Raw genomic sequence first — 18,690 nt, 5'->3', positions numbered from 1 at the left:
ATCTATCCTAATATCTTGTATTTCAACTGTCAATTGATAAAGTAATAGCACAATGAACTACAGAATATATTTCTTTTAGAAGGTTGTTGGCATACACTTGGTGCCCCACCTTTGCTGAATGAGCACGGCTGGTAATACGGCAACACTTCTTTCTTATTGACTATGTTCCTGTAGGTATATACTATGACCATCCAGGTTCAGGTGGATATACATATATGTGGCATCTAGAAGTTGGCGTGGGTATCTTCATCAAACACCCTTCATCTTTTTTTTTTCCTTTTTTTTTTTTAACATAGAGTCACTGGACCTGGAGCTCATTGATTTAGCTAGGCTGGCCAATAGGAATGGGAGAAAAGGACCCCTCCCTCCCCGGATTAACAGCTACAAGCAGTGAATGACTGCTGGGAGAGAAGAACCAATCTTCTACAGGTTTGAACCCTTTAACCGGCGATCCAGTGCCGAGTGGTCAGCCCTAAAAACATACACATATGCACAACCCTAAGTGCATTAACTGGTTGTGTATTTGTTCGTTTACTTGTATGTGTAACAAGAATAGAGAAAAAAGGATCACGAATTTGAGAGGGAGTGGGGAAAACATAGAGGTGTTATTGGGACAGGCTGTGATGTAAATGTAGCACACATTCGTGAAATTAAAAAGAATTTAAAAAGACATGCCCTATGCATTAATTCAATTAAAGTGGCAATCAAGAACAATGAGCTGATAGGCATACAAACCACTCTCTCTGTATGTTAGTCCTCTCCCTCTCCTGGCTTTCAAATGCAGTTAGAATACACGCCTGTGCACAGAAGCATGTCTACAAAGACACAAGGTTGCCCAGCAGTCACATATATCCAAGCACTGAGGACAGGTAACACATGACATAGATAGCATTGTCACTAAGATCAAACAATTGTAAAGCAATTTCATTTGAATTTGAAAGATTAGAAAATTTTTACATTATCAATTTGCAAAGCTCCAACAGTAATAGCACACATCACAAATCTGATCAGATACCTCAAAGACAGGAATTAAACGTATAAGACATAAACACAAGAAATATTAACTTTGAAAGCAAGTGACTTAAATAAATAGATCAATAGAGAAAAAATAAATTCTTTTAGGACAGTTTTTCCTATTCTGAAGTTAAGGCTTTTACAAAAATGAATCACAGAATAGGAAAAACATTGACCATATTCTACATTTGGTGTGTCTTTGTGTACTCATGTGTGCATGTATGTGTTTTCATAGGGGTGCGGTTACTTGTGGGAGCATGTGTATGTGAAGGGGTCAATGGTCAACCTCAACTGTGGTCTCTTGTGTTGTCACTCAGGTACCAACCTGTTTTGGGACAGGGAGCTCAATGAGTAGGCAGGCTGGGATGGTTGACCACCAAGCCCCAAGAACCCCTGTTTGATCCAGCCCCATGCTGAGATTACTAGCTGAGCACCACACAGGGCATCTTTTCAAGGGAGCTGAGGACTGAACTCAGGTCTTCAAGAGTTTGACTACCTCCCCAATACTTGGGATGTGATTTAAAAGTGATCACCCAAATTCACAGCCTCATGAGTGTGGTAGTGAATTTAAAAAGGTGAGACAGAAGGATTTTAAGTTTAAGAACAACCTGAGCTACACAGTGAGACTGTCTTTAAAAAAGGAAAGTTCAAATCTCCATAAAAAAGAACACTTTTCATGTCAATAAAGGTTCTTACATTTTGTAGAATATCAATTATCCTTCAACCCCCCTAAACAGGATTAGGAAGTAGCTGTTTATCATTTTTATCGTGAACATTGTGTGGAATTGTTACAGGTAAAAAGTAGGGAACACAATCCCAGGATTCAGAGCTGGTGGCTATGATGCTGGCTCTATCACTGAGAGCCTCGGTCACCTCTTAAGGTCACATAAGGAAGCTTAGTTGCCAACTCTGCATCCTTGATAGCTTCCTGAAACAAAGATCTGCTTGTGGGGTGTCACCTCTAAAATTTCTTAGCTACAGATGGAATCCACAAATTTTAGGAGGCATAACTTACTTGAGGACAAATAAAGGAAGGGGAGAGAAAGCTGGAGGAGATGGGAAGAAGGGAGACAGGAAAGAAAGGGGGACAACAAGCTAGGTGGTGGTGCTCACAGCAATCGCAACCCTCGGGAGGATCAGGAGTTCAAGGATCCTTAGTTACACTGCAAGTCTGAGGCCAGCTTGGGCTACATGGCACCTTGTCTCAAACAGATAAACAAAACGTGGATTGTGTTTTCAAGACCATCAAAGTCAAGTAAACTGAGAATAGACTCTGAGTACACAGAGTGGCTGGGAAGAAATTGGCCTTCTTATGAATGGGGAAAAGCATGAATTTAACCATTATTTAAACAACTAAGCATGCCAAGCCTTCTCTGAAGAAGTCCTGCTGTTTTCAAGGAAGCAACCATGCTGTATATCTGAGGGCAAGCTCTTACACTTGAGCTGATACTGATGTGGCCTCCAAAGCTTGCTTAATGAAAATACTGCGATGGGAGTGCAGTTCCTGAATTCCCAGCAGGTTGACCCTTGGCCACTGCACCTGCTAAGATCCCACCATCCAAGATCATGACACTGGAAGATTCTGAAAGGTGTTTCTGAAGAAATCCAAGACTGAGGAGGCTTTAAAGAAACACAAAAGGTCTCAGCATCCGTCCCAGGGACGGCAGGGAGAGTGCAATGGAACATGATGAGCCCACACCTGCTATCTTTTCACCCCACCAAGGCCAATATTTTCTGGCTGTATCAAATGTTTAGAGCTGTATTTTCATAATATAGCACTGTACTAAACATTGAAACAGAAAGAGCAACCTAATTAAAGACAGACTGGTACAGAAACAGCACGGTATGCACTTTTATTCTTGTAGAAAATTCAGTATCAATACATTGAAATGGATAAAGCACAATGGAAAATATACAACATAATATTTTGTTTATAAGAAACTTTAACAGAACACATATGTTACTGCGCATAAAGAAATGTAGTTCTCTGCAGAACCCAGAATTTGGAGAATGAAACCTGAAAGGAGAATTTTATTAACCTCTGATTCATTATGTTATTATATAATAGCCACACAATGATGCTTTTGCAGTTAAAAAGTGGGAAAGTGAAAGAATCCAATACAATCTCTTAGAAACTATGACTCATAGAGAACCCAGCAGAAAGAGTAGTGGATAGTATCAAAGCCAGATCACACAATGCCAGGACCAAACACCAGGTTCCTGCAGACCCAGCTTTCAGCAGACTGGGGATAGAAGACCCAAATGCTGCCCTCCACGGTTTCAAAGTCTACCTGAATAACACAGCAATATCTCAATTCAAAACAATTAAATATTTTTAAAATGGAATTTTACTTCAAGTGTCTATTCCTGAGTGTATGTACATTGTGGGGGTACAGGAACCCACAGAGGCCACCTGGAACTGGAGTTACAGGTGGTTGTCAGCTGTATAATGTGGGAGCAGGGAACCAAACCTGGGTCATTTGCAAGAGCAGAAATTTCTTTTAAAGATGGAGCCATCTTTCCAAGTCCACAAATAAATACTATCTATTTACTTATTATATTATGTTTAAAATGCTATCTCTGAGGCTTATGGGAAAAACAAATACTAGTTGGCCAGTAAATTATTCATTAATTCAAAGTTATTTACCACATTAAAACTGTGTGTGAGCTAGTATGCTTCTCAAAGACATACATCTGCACATTCTATGTACATGAGCTTCCAAACTAATATTCCTGAAGATAACACTAATTAAAACAACTGAAGAATTAAATGGTGCATTAAAAGGTAATATATATATATATATATATATATATAATCACCAGTGGAAGAGATTGTTTCTAGGAAAGAACATGGGAAGAAGGGATTAAAAGAATCATTTGACAGGTTCTCTCAGGGGCAGCACTCATAAGCACTGTATCTAAAACGTCAGCACTGGAATTTCTCCTTAGGTTCCTTGTGTCAACACAGGCTAAGGAACATGTCTCAACCTGCTTCCCTACATGCTCAGTGCTATTCATCCAAAACCCACTCTTTGTCAAGAATGGCAGTGTTACCAAAACAGCATTATCAAAAAAAAAAAAAAAACAGCTCCCATTGGATTGAGAAGCAATAGTCAGCATTAGTTCAGCCTTCACCTTTTTAAAACTTATGAGTTATAAAAGTCTTATTTCCCAAATGGTCTTTTCCCACTGGAGTCTCTCATCCAATCCTGATTAAATGGTTTTATTTTTGGAACAAGGTCTCCTCATGTAGCCCTGGCCTACTACTATGATCCTCTTCTCCAGTACCCCATAGGATGGGAAGCATGTATGGCCACACCTAGGATGAATGATCTTTAAAACATTTTATAACACTATTTACTTATGTTATTGGGGGTGGGGGCAGTAAGTGCAGTCAGAGGTCAACATGAAAGGGATGGTTCTCTCCCAGTGTGTGGGTCCTGACAATGAACTCAGGTCTTTAAAGCTGGCACTTTTCCTACTGTTGAGCCACCTTACTGATCTCTTAAGTCATATTATGAAAACAAATCTAATCATGCCCTTGTTTCCTTGAGAGCTTTAAATATCCAACCCCAGATGATGTCTGAATAAACTCACTGCCCCCAGAATACCAAACAAAGACCTACTCCATCTGGCCTAGACACAATCCCCATATCTTCTTTCATTGTTTCCCCTCACAATAGAGCCTTCTATTTCATCCATTCCCTGAACAAACCATGCTCTCCTTGCCACTGGACCTCAAAGTTACTCCTTAAATTGATTTTCTAACCACAACCTCCAGGAAGATTGATCCTCATGCTTAAAGCATTCTCTATACTAATGATAATATGTTTATTCTTCAAGGCTTCCAGCCTGGGTTCACATTTTACTCATATCTATTTTCCCACACATAGTAAATTATCTGGTACTTTGCAGGAGTTGATAAAATGTGACAAAGAAACAGAGAGAGAAGAGGGAAGAAATAAAGAAAAACATGCAAGACTGGAAATGAAGGCAGAAGACTGTGGCTTACAGAGTAGGATAGATAATATTAAGAGATACAGAATTCTTTGAATACAGTATAATCACTCTGACGGTGAACTAGGCATACCCAGAGGAAACAATCTCGGTTTACAAAGTTTAGAACATGTTACACAGAGAAACCCTGTCTCAAAAAGCCAAAAAGCAAAAAAAAAGTTTAGAATGAAATTAAGTAAATAAGAAAACTGACACAAGTGCAAGATAAAAATATAATGCTGTATCATATAAGTGAATGGAATTACATCAAAAAGGAATTGGTTTGGTACTTGATTGACAAATATCAAATGCTATGGGATGGCATGGTAACGAGGTTATTGTGCAAGGGACTACAGAGCAAGGAGAAGGGTTTAATTTTTCTTTTCAATTTATATCTGAGTTACTAGAATGATCTGATAAGGAGGTATATAAAAACATCATTTATGACAAACACAAGAAGGACACAGCATACAATGTCCATTAGAGCAGGGAGCTCAAAGAAGAACGCAAAGATAATTCCACTCAACAAGGTAGCTATGAGATAAAACCCAAGATATAGGATAACGCTGGCTCTTCCCATTAGCCATTTCCCATCAATATCTAATGTGACTCTAGTAGATCTACTTCCCATTTTAATGCAGTCTGTTTAAATGACTGAAGACAGGTTTTCCTTTTTCCTATCAACAGACAACAGGCCTCTGCCTCTGCATCAAAGACAGATAGGAATAAGGCATACAGCCTCACTTAATACCTGTAAGAGTTCACACGTTAGTTATTACACTCACTATTAGTATAAGGCACACTGAATTCATCATTTCCTTCTGTCACCAGACACCCAGAATATAAGCAGCAAAGTTTACAGAATTTTGAGTCTTTTTAAAAATCTTTCCTGGTGACACCAGTCAAGAGGAAATTTAATCTGTTTCTGGAATATTAACAGTAATGTATATAAATAAAAGGCATGTTGTATTAATAAATATATATATATGCATCACAAAATGGAAGAAACACTAAAATTCACTAGTAGCCAATGTACTACTAAGTTTTAACTTGCATACTGAAATCTTACTTCCATACATATATTTTTCTGTTGTTCTTTAAAAAAACTGCTTCAAATGAAATTTACAGATACTTTGGTTAGCACCGGGAGGCATAGTGCTCACACAATATGTCATGAACCACTAGATATTTTATATTTAAAATTTAAAAACTGGGGTTATAACATTTATTTTAATGGTAAAATAATTAGTTCCAGATTATAATGTAAATTCTATAGCAGTGAATAAATTATGACAACTTCATGGATTTGAAATAAATTAATTATGATCAGTGTTATCACAGTGAATACTGAATGAATTAATAATGATAAAAGACCCAGAGTATTAACAGCAATGTAATAAAACATCAAGAGGAAATAGGAAGTTTCTGGTCGTCTAGTCATGAACTATAGGCATGGTAACTCTGAATAGTATATGTGCACATCAGAGACCAGGAATTAACTGACAGTGAACAGAAAAATGAAAAGAGTATCCGGGTAAGTATCTTTCCAGTAATATGTCAATATTGTTTTTATATCTGCAGGCTGGACTTAGTCTGACCCACATATATAAGCTATGAATAAATAAACACAAGTTTACAAACCTAATGCTCTTCCTTCATTACCAGACAATGCATAACTGTTTCAGACTGTAGTGATCATATTCTAATACTGGCTGACCTATGTTATCAGGTATTATCAGATATTTTGATATGTAGAATGGATATTTTGCATATAATTTTGCTAGTCCTTGAGTTTTTAGTCTCCTTAAAGGGAGAAACTATACTTACCCCAACTTTTATGTTATAGTCCTCACTGTGTTCTGATAAAAGGCACTTGATGTCAACAAGCAGGGTAACTCTTAGGAAGTGGGAGCTCCATTTTTGTTTCTCATTAATATTCTCATTAATGAATGTGAGGCTGAAAGGACCTTAATATTAGATCGTAAATCAGGAAACATTACTGCTTGCCACAAAGATTTCTATTATTAGTGCATGCTAAAGTATCTCTTATTTACTGTTCCTCATTTCCTAAACGCATAAGTGATGGGTGTGGAAAAACATGTGTCTGTTGGACAATTTACAAAGGGGTAAAGTCACATGGGCTGTAAGAGTCTGCATGGAGAATAATACCCACATACTAGGGCTGAGTGGAGTAGGATGTCATTGTATGTGCCTAGAAAGGGATGCTCTAAGGCTTGGGGACATCATGGCAAGTTGAAGAAAGAGTCTATCTGTGAGGGTAGGCAACACAGCTACTCAAACCTCAAATGTTGGCAAAAGCATACCAGTTGGCAGGGAGATATAATGCATCAAGAAGGGTATCTATACTAGAGACAGGGATACCCTCTGTGTCAAGAAGAGTTTGGTTACACACAGGATAAAGAGCCCAATAAAGTAAGCACAATCAGGATAACGAGGGGCAGGCTTCTCACAGTTGGAAAAATGAAGAGAAGCCAGGTCTGGGGGTGCATTCCTGATTACTAGCTATTTAGGATGTGGACGAGAGGAATGCTGGGGTTCAGGGGTATAGAGTAACAGCATTACAGAAGGAAACTCAGGGTGCTGAATATGAAACAAGTTTTCAAAATGTATTCTTGGTTTATACTACCTGCACAGACTGACACAGAAATCAGCACAGGTATAAATGTATCTTGGTGCACATATATACACAGTCCCTAGCTGAATCCATTAAGAGTAACAATTCCCAGAAAGCACTCCCAATGACAAGGTGAACATAAAAGGAACAAGGACTCCTTGGAGAAATGGATGGCGAGTAAACAGGTATACTTTATTTTGTCAGAAAACAGGGAATATTGTGGTGATCAGGATGTACAAATTTTATTCCTTTAGATGCTTTAAAAATATACATTTGTGTGCACATGCACACATCATGACAAGGGTGTGGAGGAAGAGGACAGTGTGGGCATGCGCACATCGTGACAAGGGTGTGAAGGCAGAGGACAGTGTGGGCATGCGCACATTGTGATAAGGGTGTGGAGGCAGAGGACAGTGTGGGCATGCGCACATCATGACAAGGGTGTGGAGGCAGAGGACAGTGTGGGCATGCGCACACTGTGATAAGGTTGAGGAAACAGAGGACAGCTCATAGGAGTCAGCTCTGTCCTTCCACCCTGTGGGTCCTAGGGTTCAAGCTAAGGTGAAGATGTTTACCAGCTGAGGCATGGCGCCTGCCCCATCTATCCTTTTTTAAACGGCTGCGTACATACCCTACATATAAAGAGATACAAGTTGGACCCAGTTTTTTCTTACAAAATATTTTTTAAAACCGCCTTTGCATGAAAAACCTTATACACAAAATTATCTTATACGCAAATTGTATGCATCCAAATTCTTTTTTTATATGAATAGAAAAAGTGACATTTTGAGTCAAATTACATGTAGTTTGGTGCTATCAAAAATGGTACTGTTGTATTTTCACACTATGATATATATTGCCTAACTGTGCACTGCCCTGTATTCTGCAGTATCACCCATTTTTATTGCTCCCTTTCTTGGGGGTGGTGACTGTCACTGGCCTGCACTCCTCAAACTCCTCGTCTCTCTGAAGACGCCTTAGCTCCTATCATCCCGCTTGTTCCACGAACCCTGGCCTCACTTTGCATTTCCAGATCCCCTTCTCAGAGTGCTCTACGGTGTGATCAGTGAATGGATAATCTTACTATGCCTTTTAAAAGTGTTTCTTGTTTGTTTTGAGGCTAATCTCAAATTCACAGCAATCCTCCTCTCTCATCTTCCTAAGTAGAGGAATTTTAGATGTGAGTCACTGTATCTGTCTTGAGCTGCAACCTTTATTCTTTTGCTTTACTAGCTTGCAATATTTAATAACCATTCTTTTTCTTTCTTTTTTTTTTTTTTTTTTGGTTTTTCCGAGACAGGGTTTCTCTGTATTGTTTTGGAGGCTGTCCTGGAACTCGATCGGTAGACCAGGCTGGTCTCGAACTCAAAGAGATCTGCCTGCCTCTGCTTCCTGAGTGCTGGGATTAAAGGCATGCGCCACCAACACCTGGCAAAAACCATTCTTTAAATGCTATTGAGGCAATTATATTTTGATCTATCTCAGATGACAAAAAAAGCTGTAAAATTTAATCAGATTAGAAACTAAGGAAGAGAGCTATTTTACAATTGTTGGCTTGGGAAGGCTATTCCAAGAGAGATTAACATCCTTAAAGTCAGAGAATCTTTACTAACTTAGGGCCAGGAATTTAAACAAGGCCTTGCAGTGTAGCAGTGAGTGCACTCTCATGCTCCAAAGGCCCTGAGTTCCCTTCCCAATACAAACCCCAAAGAAAATACATTAAGTTAAAAGATAAAGTAACAAACTGATGCCTTTACATCAAAATCAAATAAACCATCCAACCCTGACGCTGGTTTAGGACAGCAATGAGGGCAGGCTGGGCAGTTCTGGGAGTGGATGGAGAAAACACTCATGTGGAGTGAAGCAGTCAGGAGGACGCTGACCTCAGATGCTGAAGAAAGGACCGATGACAGGGTTTGGTTATGAAATGTCCCCATTTGCTCAGGGGCTGGATGCTTAGTGTGCTGCTGCTATATGTGGTGTTTGTGGAAAATGTAGGAGACACTAGCCCACTTGGAACATGTGGCCCTGGCAGGCCTTACCCTTCCCATTCCCTCTGCCTTGCTAAAAACCATTAGATTACGTTCCTAAAGGTAGCACCCAAGGGTTACCTTCCTAAAGCTAGCACCAAGGTGCCTTCCCTGACTTGGCCACTTCCTCCTTCTGAGACTGACTACCAAAGTCCAGCAATCAGAAGCCCCCTATGGCTCACCTAGTTTACATGCCCGATGAAAATTAAACACCTCATTGTAAAGAGAAGCTTTTTCCTTGAGAGAAGCCTTCCCGCCAGTCTGGTTCTAGAGCCGCATCAGTCCCAAATAAACACACAGGAGGCTATACTAATTATGAAGCTGTTGGCCTTGCTTGTTTCTTACTGGCTAGCTCTGACTTAAGTAATTACCCCATAATTGTTAATCTAGGTATTTCTCTTACCGGAGAATAGTTCCGGGCTTCCTACCCCATGGCGTTACATCTCGACTCCCTGTGTTTCCCCTACCCAGAGTCCTTCTGGACTCCTAGTCCCTCCTGTCTAGATTCCTATTGGCCAGCAGTGCTTTATTGACAAAGGACTTCCCCAACATCTCATCCTAACACAGGGTTTCCCCCTCTACCTTTATAAACCACCATTAGCCTATGTGCCATGTCTGTCTCCCCTATCCAGAGGCCGTCCTTTGTCCCTCTGGGACAACCACCCCTGCCCTTTTTCCTTGTCCCCTTCTCCTTCTTCCTGGTCCCCCACCTGCTTTACCTCTGCACCATAGGCATTCTAACACAGACCTCTCCTTCAGGAGCAACACATGCAAGGTCATTTGCTGCTGTTTTCCTGCCCGAGTCAGAAAGCAGACACTTTAAGCTTCTCTTCCCTGCTTCATAAAGGAAATCTGTGAAAACAGGTGTTTGGGTGTGGTTTGTGCCCAATCCAGGGGCTGGAATGGAGCCTGTGCAGACGAGGAGACAGCATGGAGGGTGTTGGTCATGGGGACTCCTTGTAGGAATCCTTGCTTCCTGTCATACTTCGTTCTTCCCACCCCCATGAAGACAGGAATCTCATCTGCCACATTCGCCTGCTACCCAGGGCCACAAAGCCAAGTGACCAGACTGAACCCTCTGAAACCAAGATCCCAAGAGGCCATTGGCCATTTGTCCCTTAATTAGTTTATCTCAGGTACTTGGCCACAGTGATAAAAAAAACCAACATCACACACTGCATAGCAACCATCAAGACCAATGCCTCAGAAGACCTAAAGGAACTTTTCAACTTGCCCAGGGAGATGTTAGGCGCCATATGTCTTCTCCTGATGACATACAGGAAGGCATCTTGTAGGTCCTAGTAACATAATGCTCATTACAATTAAACTGTTGAGTATTACAACTAAAATGTTCATTGCTATTTCTTCTCTTTTGTTTGTCTCCCCTCTCTTTTCTTTAGATCTTTCCTCCAATTTCATTTTCATTTGTTTACAGAGGAACAATCTGGTATGTATTCTTTGGAAGAGGGTTCATGGATTAGACACACTCAGTGTTTTTAGATGTCTGAAATGTCTTTTGCCTTCTTGCTACGACATGAAACTTTGCTGGGATTCTTAAATTGGTTTGGATAATCACAATTATTATTTTCCTGTCTTTGAAGTTCATATGTTGAACTGACAATGTATCATATGCCAGTTTTTCTTTAGTAAATATTTTCTCCCCCTTTCTGGGTAGACTAAAAATTCTGAGAATCTTTTTCTTTAGTATTATTAAAATAATGCTGGAGAATATGTAAAAGAATCTATGGTGGTTTCAATGAAATGGCCCCCATAGAGTCATATGTTTGAACACTTGGTTCTCAGTTGGTGAAATTTCTTGGGAAGGACTAAGGAGGTGTGGCCTTGTTGGAGGAGGTGTCACTAGTGGCAAGGTTGTGAGGTTTCAAAAGACTCATTTCCCTTTCTTTTTAGGAGTGGGAATAAATATGCAACTTGGAAGAATGCCAAAAATTTGCAGCTGAAATGCTACCCAGATCTCCTATGGTCTTTTTTTTTTTTTTTTTTTGTAATTGTCAAATAGAGCCCCACAGGAATTCCTGTCAGGGATGCAGGTTTTCCATCTCTGAGACACACTGGATCACAATCTATATGTTTAACAAATTTCCCAGATGATTCTGGAGCATATTAACGTTCAGGAAGAACTAGTATATCCAGTAACTGTTTGGAAGTGACAAATATTCATGGAATTTTCCTTTGATTTTCTACAGGTTAATTAAAATTTTATTGTGTTTTAGTTTTTGCTTTTAATTTATAGTACGCATACCTTTGGAGAGGTCAGAGGACGCCTTGCAGAGGTCTGTTCTCTCTTCCCACCATGTGGGTCCTGTGGCTCAAACTCAGGCCGTAGGGCTTGGCAGCAGGCACTTCAATCCACTCAGCCATCTCTCCACAGCCCATCCTTATGTTTTATAGGGTTCCCGTTTGCCTGTGGCCTCCCCAGCCAAGCTTTTGCCTAGTTCTACAATTTCAGATTGGTATTCTTTCTAATTCTCTCATCCAATCAGGAAGGGGTTTGTGGCCTTCAGAACATCCATGCCCCTATTGCACTGGGGGACATACCTTCCTGGGTAGTTCAGTATGAGTGCACAAGATTTGCAGCCAAGGGTGATCCCTAATGACTTGTGTCCCCCAACAGCCTGGGCAGCACATCCTGGCACCATGAATGCCAGCTGGCAGCTCAGTTTTGTCTTATGAGTCCATCCCATTTCCTCTTTAAATGACTCTGTTCCGTAACAGGCTGTTATGGGGGATGGAAAGGGTTTCAGTTTACATATCGATGGCACAAACAAATAAAAGCCTGTCACGTAACTCTAAGTGAATGTTAATCTTTGAATGCTAAATATAGGAAGTCAGAAGTAGGAAAGACACTAGAGACTGAAACAATGGTTTTTTAAAAAAAAAGCCAACACTGTCGTACTTCTAGCACGAGGAAGACCCATGCTATCCCACAAAAATTATGATGCCGAATCATCTCCCATGTTGGTTGGTTAGAGGTACAAGACGAAATTACAAAACTGTAGGCGAAAAGTACTTAGGATAAGAATGGCTTGGCAGAACTTTCTCACATTGGTGTATTTTCAACTGGTCTGTTAGATCACTATATTTTATCACGATGTAGTATACTTTTTGTGGTTTCTTCTAAGTTAGAAAAACTGCTGGTCCATGGCTTCCTGTTTAAATGACACTTTTCATGGATGGGGTGGGGGGGGCGTGTAGGGGTGGACAATGCTGCCTTGGCACTTGCCCATTTACTGGTACTAATTATCTTGTCACAGTGGTTTGGAAATGTACACCTTAAGACAAATACATGACAGAACAATTGAATTCCACGTTTGTGAGATAAGGGAAGCTAAAATTCCTTTTGGCATACTGACATTCTGAGCTTGTAGAACTCAGTGGGATAGCCTGGGCAACGTCAAGTAGGGCATTAAACCTTTAGTATGGAAAACAGGTTTCACCAAACCAAATTGTTCCGTGATGATTTCTAAGTACTGAAACAAACAAACAAACAAACAAACAAACAGTATTTTGAGAAAGACTCCCTATATAAGACCAAGGGAAGCCTTGAATTGTGTATGTAACCAAGGCTGGACTGGACTCACAGAGATCCTCCTGCCTCAGTTTCCCCAGTGAGGGGTTACTTCACCTTGGACTTCACTTTATAATCTTATGTATGCTGGGCTTCTCTACAGAGCATATCAACCTACTAATGACCTATGTTCATATATCATCCACCTGTGGATATATTCTTGAGTCCCCGTCTGGGAGAACTGGGGGGCCATTTCCTGCATTAAATAATTTGTGAAACTTCTTTTGCGACCCCTCTCCTCAGTACTCACCGGTTCCTAAAGTAGTACTGAGTTTCTAGGAACGACGACCGTGCCTGAAGCTTGGCTAAAGTAGCCATGGCCTCCAGGCCTAGGGTTTACCAGGGTTGTTACTAGGGGTCTCCATGGCAACTGGGCTGAACCAAGGGCACTTCCGACTCACTCCCTTTCCCTTTCTCTCTGTCGAAGTTCCAGGTAACTGGACCTAGAATTCGGATCTTTTTTTTTTTTCTTTTAAATGTGAGGACCGATTCAGCCCACTCGCTCCCTTCCCCTCCCGGACTTTTCCTAGAGGCGCTGACTGGGAACGGCCCGCCAAGCGCAGGGGAAGGGAATGGTCGCTTCCGGCTTCCGGTTTCCGCCTCCAGCCCGCTTCCGGAAGCTCCTCTCCAAAATGCTCCAGTGCTGTGTGGAAGTGGCCGGGGCTGCGGGAGTTGGAGTCGGTCCTCGGGCCTGAGCCTCGAGGCCGCGCTCCCGGGTGTCGTTGATGTTCGGGGCCGCCGGGCGCCCAGCGATCGGAGCCGCCGCCGGGAAGAGCTGGTGAGACCGGCGGGCCGCTGAGGACGGGGCGGGCGGGCGGTCCCCAACGGGGCGCTCCCGGACCCGGGGGCAACCAACCAGCCGTGCACCAAGTTCCTTCGGGCCCGGTTCCCGCCGCCCCCGCTAAACCGGTCACCTCGTACCCAGTTGCACGAGTGACGGGATTTCAGAAATGCACAGTTCTGGAAGTTTTCTTAGGGGGGAGAGCCGTGAGGCTCCCGTACTCCCTGCGCAGCTCTCCGCCACCTAGAAGGTTCTGTCCTGGCTCGCGAGAGATGGGAGTCGTCCAGCAGCCTTAAGGTTGGGTTGGGATTGGCCTCCCGCGGTCATGGCCTGCTGCTCTTAAGTTTGCAAACCGCTCCTGCCCGTCTCCCTTTGCCCTCGTGGCATCCGAAGGTTGAAGAGGCCAAGTTTCCCTGTGCTCTTGAGTGCTAGCGAGGCTGTGGGTTTCCTACTTGAAAGCCCCGGTCTGCCCCCACCCTCACCCCCGGCCACCCCCCCGCTTCTTCCAAGGCTTTCCCCGGCAGATAAACATAAGTGACACCAGAAAGTTGATGCCCTACCGACAGTCTTGAAACATAAAATCCGACCAGTAAGTCAAAGAAATTTAAAGCCCATGCCTACCTCCGGAGTCAGAAAGAACAGGAGACCCTGTGATGGGCCGTGTCGTCAGGTTCTTTCGCCTCACCTACCGCTGAGACGTTGAGGGGACATCTCAGGCCAGATGCTTGACTCCTCACCCTAAGCATCATTTGTCAGAGAGCCCTGGCTTTCTTGTGACCTTGGAGTTCTCAAGGCTTTCAGATAGCGAAGTGGAGAGTGCTTTGTTTTTTTGTTTTTTTGTTTTTTTTTTTTAATGAGCCGATTTAAGTTGCTGTAGTCAGCTTGGGGTAAGAGGCACAGCTCTTAATGTGTTAATTTTTGTTAGTCTTGGCATCTGGACTCGGCGGAGCCACCACGCTTAGATGTGATAAGCGGACTTCCCAGCATCCTGGTGTGTCCTCTCAAGTGTACTTCTCACTTTATGGTGTCCTGGTAAGGGATGGAGGTGCAATGCTCTCTCTAGACTGGTCTGGTCTCACCGGAGAGGAAGGAATTTGTATGGGACCCTTTTCCCCCTTGTTCGCTTTCCATCTCCTGCCCCGGAATATTAACGCATCGATTTCGGGACTGGAATGGTACTTGCTGGACTTCTGACTTGACAGGACACTCATCATTTCTGATGAGACAGGAGTGCCACTAGCACTTTCTGGCTTGTGCTTTTGAGAGAAATTCTCAAAATCCGTCCCGATTGGCGGAAGAGGTGTGTGCCACAAAGGGGGAACCTTTATTTCCTCGATAACAAGCACAACTGTGCAACCATTCAGTCTCCCTCCCTCCTTCCCTCCTGTCCACACTCTCCCCTTTCCTTCCAGCTCCTTTCTTCTCTCTTTCCTGGGCCTGTTTGAGTTTTGTGTGTAGCCCAAGATGACTTCCACCTGTGTCAGCCTTTCCAGTTAGTGGGATTGTAGGCATGTCCTGCCTTGCCAGGCTTTTGTATTTCTTAAGGCAGCTTTTTGTTTCATTGAACTGCCTTGCATGATTGTTTTATCCAAATTTTGGTGGTTGCTACCACAGAGTAGTTAATTGGTGTTTTCTCTGTCCATGTATGTCATCTCATGTAAATTTATGAGATGTCATGTAAGTGCAATACCTTGTTTACATTTTAGATGAGATGACAACAGAGGTAAAGGTAATTTAAATAACTTCTCTAAGTGATTTATTTGCAGTGTGATTCTAGTGTACGTACTTAAAGAAAATCCCTCACCACCCTAGTGTACTCGTTATGTCTGACTAATGTAGCATCTATAGCCATTTATGCATTAGGAAAATGCATGTCCAGATTTGTAAACCAACCTACAATTTCTGAGGTAGTCTGTTTTTATTTAAATAGACTGTTTTGTGGCTTTGTTTTTTACAACAGTAAAAAAGCCATTAAAATGGATTCTGGACCTTCTAGAATTTCCTTCTTATTTGGTTGATTTTCATTACACCTGGAAAACTATATAATAAAAACTGCTTGTTTTGAGTAGCTGATTCTTTTGGGAGGGGGCGTCTTGGTGTCCTAAACTGTTAGGTTTTCTTTATTCTGCATACTCCTTCAGTTAAAGATCAAAGCAATAGAAAGTATGATTTGTGGGATAGCTATTTGTATGTCAAGCCGGAAGCCTGTAAGCTAACTCTGATAGTTTGTTTTCAAGTTTCCTTTTCTTAAACTGTTAGAATGCCTGTCGTAAAATCCATATTGTCTGAAGATTTTAGTAAAGTTACATTCAGTGAGTCAGCCTTTGGGTTGTACATCCTACATAGTCTTCTCATCTGGTTATTTGTCAAACAGTATGGTCAGTACTCTCATTTAATCCTTAGCTGTTTTTATATTCCTCATCTAGGAATTCAAGATATATATTCAGTAAATATATACTGTGCAATTTATCATGTATAAGAAATAATCAAGCTATTTCTTACCCTACCAAAGCTTGTTGACAATGAATTACTTTTTAAATTCAAAGTTTTTGTCTTGTTTGACTTAGACTCTGACTGCATTTCATTTAGGTATTTTTTTAAATGAATAATGTACATTTTGAAAGTAATTAGAGGCAACGAGAAAAGTTTGGAAGACTTGAAGTCAGTCATTAAATGAAGTAACAGAAAATAAAATAATGGCCTCCGAGTTTAAGAAATGAGCTCATGTTTTTAAATCACTAGTTGAAAAGTAGAATTAGACTCTTCTTCTTTTTCTTCCTCTTCCTCTTCCTCTTCTTCCTCTTCTTCTTCTTCTTCCCCCTCCCCGTCCCCCTCCTCCTCCGATCTTAAAAAAGTTTCCTAGGGTAAAGAGGAAAGAAAGTTTTCTTTCGAGTCTCCTGTGCCAAAGTGAGAAAGCGGCTGACACGCTCAGTGGCCTTTGTTGTCTTTCCTGGGAGAACTTTGTGATTCTTAACTGCGCCCTTTAACCCTCTAGTTACTCACATCTGTATATGAGAGCAGAGCAAATGCAGTGAAGACAGGTCTAGCCCAACATCTGACGGAATTCTACCTCTGCCTCCTGCAGTACTGAGGCCACAGGCACGATCCACCACACCAAGCCATAAGACAGCGTTTCTTTTTGTTTTAAGAATTGGTCTTTTCATTTATGTTCCTGTGTGTATGCCAAGGAGGTCATGAGAGGTCATAGGAGCCTCTGCCCCACCCACCCGCTGAGCTGGAGATTCAGGGATTGTGAGCTATGCTACTTGTGAGCTGGACCCTGAACTTTGGTCCTTGGAAGAGTGCTAAGGATTCTTAACTACTACTGAGCCATCTCTCCCTCCCGAGAAGCAGCCTCTTCATACATGTCTAGGTCAGGAGCCGTTTCTGTGATGTGCTGGTGGTTTGGGCATGCTGGCAAGTGTTTTACCACTGAGACATACCCCTGCTGTTCTAGCTTGAGATACAGACTCATTTTGATAAATAGCTATGATTAAGGAAGGAAAATTTTAAGTTCCTGTGAGCAGCAGGAATTTTTACACTTGAGATAATTCTTATAGATCATATTTTTGTTTGATTAGTCATAAAATATAACCTTTACCATTAATGTGGGATCTTTTACCATTTATATGTTTATTTAACCATTGCCATAATCTCTCCTATTAAGTATTCATTTTCATCAGAACCTTTTGGCTATTTGCTGAATATGAGTCAGGCCAAATAGCCTTTCCTAGATAGCTTTTTTTTAAATCATAAAATGTAGTAGCTAACATGATATGGAAATAATAGAATTTCATCACTGCTTTCTTGTTTGTGAGTAGGTCATATACTGTACATTCATAAACATAGTTCTTCACTACATATACACATTTATAGTATTTATGTATGTCTGTGGGTTCTGATGCCTTGGTGGCTTAAATGATCCTTTTTTTCAGGGATCACATATCAGATATCTACATTCTGATTCTTAGCAGTAGCAAAATTGCAGTTAGGAAGTAGCAATGAAAATAATTTTATGGTTGGGGTCACCACACTATGAGGAACTGTTATTAAAGGCCCACAGCATTAAGAAGGTTCAGAAACACTAATGTAGTTTTTTTAGGCCATCTGTGGTTGGTCTTAGTAAGTATAATATATACTTAGTTGCCACTGTTAAGTAGTTTAGCAGAAGAAAGAGTCCATGTTTCATATAGGTGACAGTGGGACTATGATTATAATTAAGTGATAAATTGCATTTGATTTTTGTTTTTCCTTTTTTAATATTTGGTAACTGAAACAGTTTAGTTCCATTTGAAAGAGTTTTGTTTGGTGTAATAAACTAGTGAAGTCAATCAGTAGATATACATTTAAATATTCTCTTGTTACACTATTTTGAAATTTCATTGGTAACCAGGACAGAAATATATATTCCTGAAAAACAATTGACTCTGCCCGCTTCTTAGGAATAGCAGTTGCTGGCGAGAGAGGCATCAAGAAGCAATAGTTATTAATAAAATAGGCTTTGAAAACAACTGACTCATCAAATCTCGGAACAAATACATTTTATATTGCTCAGCGTAACCCAACACTACCTGAAAGGTGCTCATTTCCTTGATAAAATCTATAAATATAGCAGGACTAGAAGATTGTCACTGAACTGCTGCTC

The 18,690-nt window shown here is 41.2% G+C and overlaps 2 protein-coding genes across 9 annotated transcripts in view; one reads left to right on the top strand and one right to left on the bottom strand.

Annotated features, from left to right (window-relative positions):
* Spata17 (spermatogenesis associated 17) overlaps window positions 1–13,813 on the bottom strand; it is a 164,661-nt gene extending 150,848 nt beyond the window's left edge. The window contains 2 exon segments of the mRNA XM_005082443.4: window positions 13,515–13,599; window positions 13,602–13,813. Of these exon segments, the coding sequence (XP_005082500.3) occupies window positions 13,515–13,599; window positions 13,602–13,629 (113 nt within the window). The 5' untranslated portion in view covers window positions 13,630–13,813.
* A 55-nt stretch (window positions 13,814–13,868) lies between these two features.
* Gpatch2 (G-patch domain containing 2) overlaps window positions 13,869–18,690 on the top strand; it is a 138,439-nt gene continuing 133,617 nt past the window's right edge. For 5 of the 8 annotated variants that reach the window (XM_013122292.3, XM_005082444.4, XM_040739244.1 and 2 more), the window contains exon 1: window positions 13,869–14,042. In XM_013122292.3, the coding sequence (XP_012977746.1) occupies window positions 13,990–14,042 (53 nt within the window). In that variant the 5' untranslated portion in view covers window positions 13,869–13,989. Of the gene's footprint in view, window positions 14,043–17,317; window positions 17,419–18,690 lie in introns of those variants that run through there. The other 3 variants (XM_040739242.1, XM_040739240.1, XM_040739241.1) reach the window with 3 other exon arrangements.

Source organism: Mesocricetus auratus, unplaced genomic scaffold (genome assembly GCF_017639785.1).
Source record: "Mesocricetus auratus isolate SY011 unplaced genomic scaffold, BCM_Maur_2.0 Super-Scaffold_100676, whole genome shotgun sequence".
Taxonomy (NCBI): domain Eukaryota; kingdom Metazoa; phylum Chordata; class Mammalia; order Rodentia; family Cricetidae; genus Mesocricetus; species Mesocricetus auratus.
Note: the sequence above shows the minus strand (reverse complement) of the source record. Positions and strands in the feature narration are given on the sequence as shown.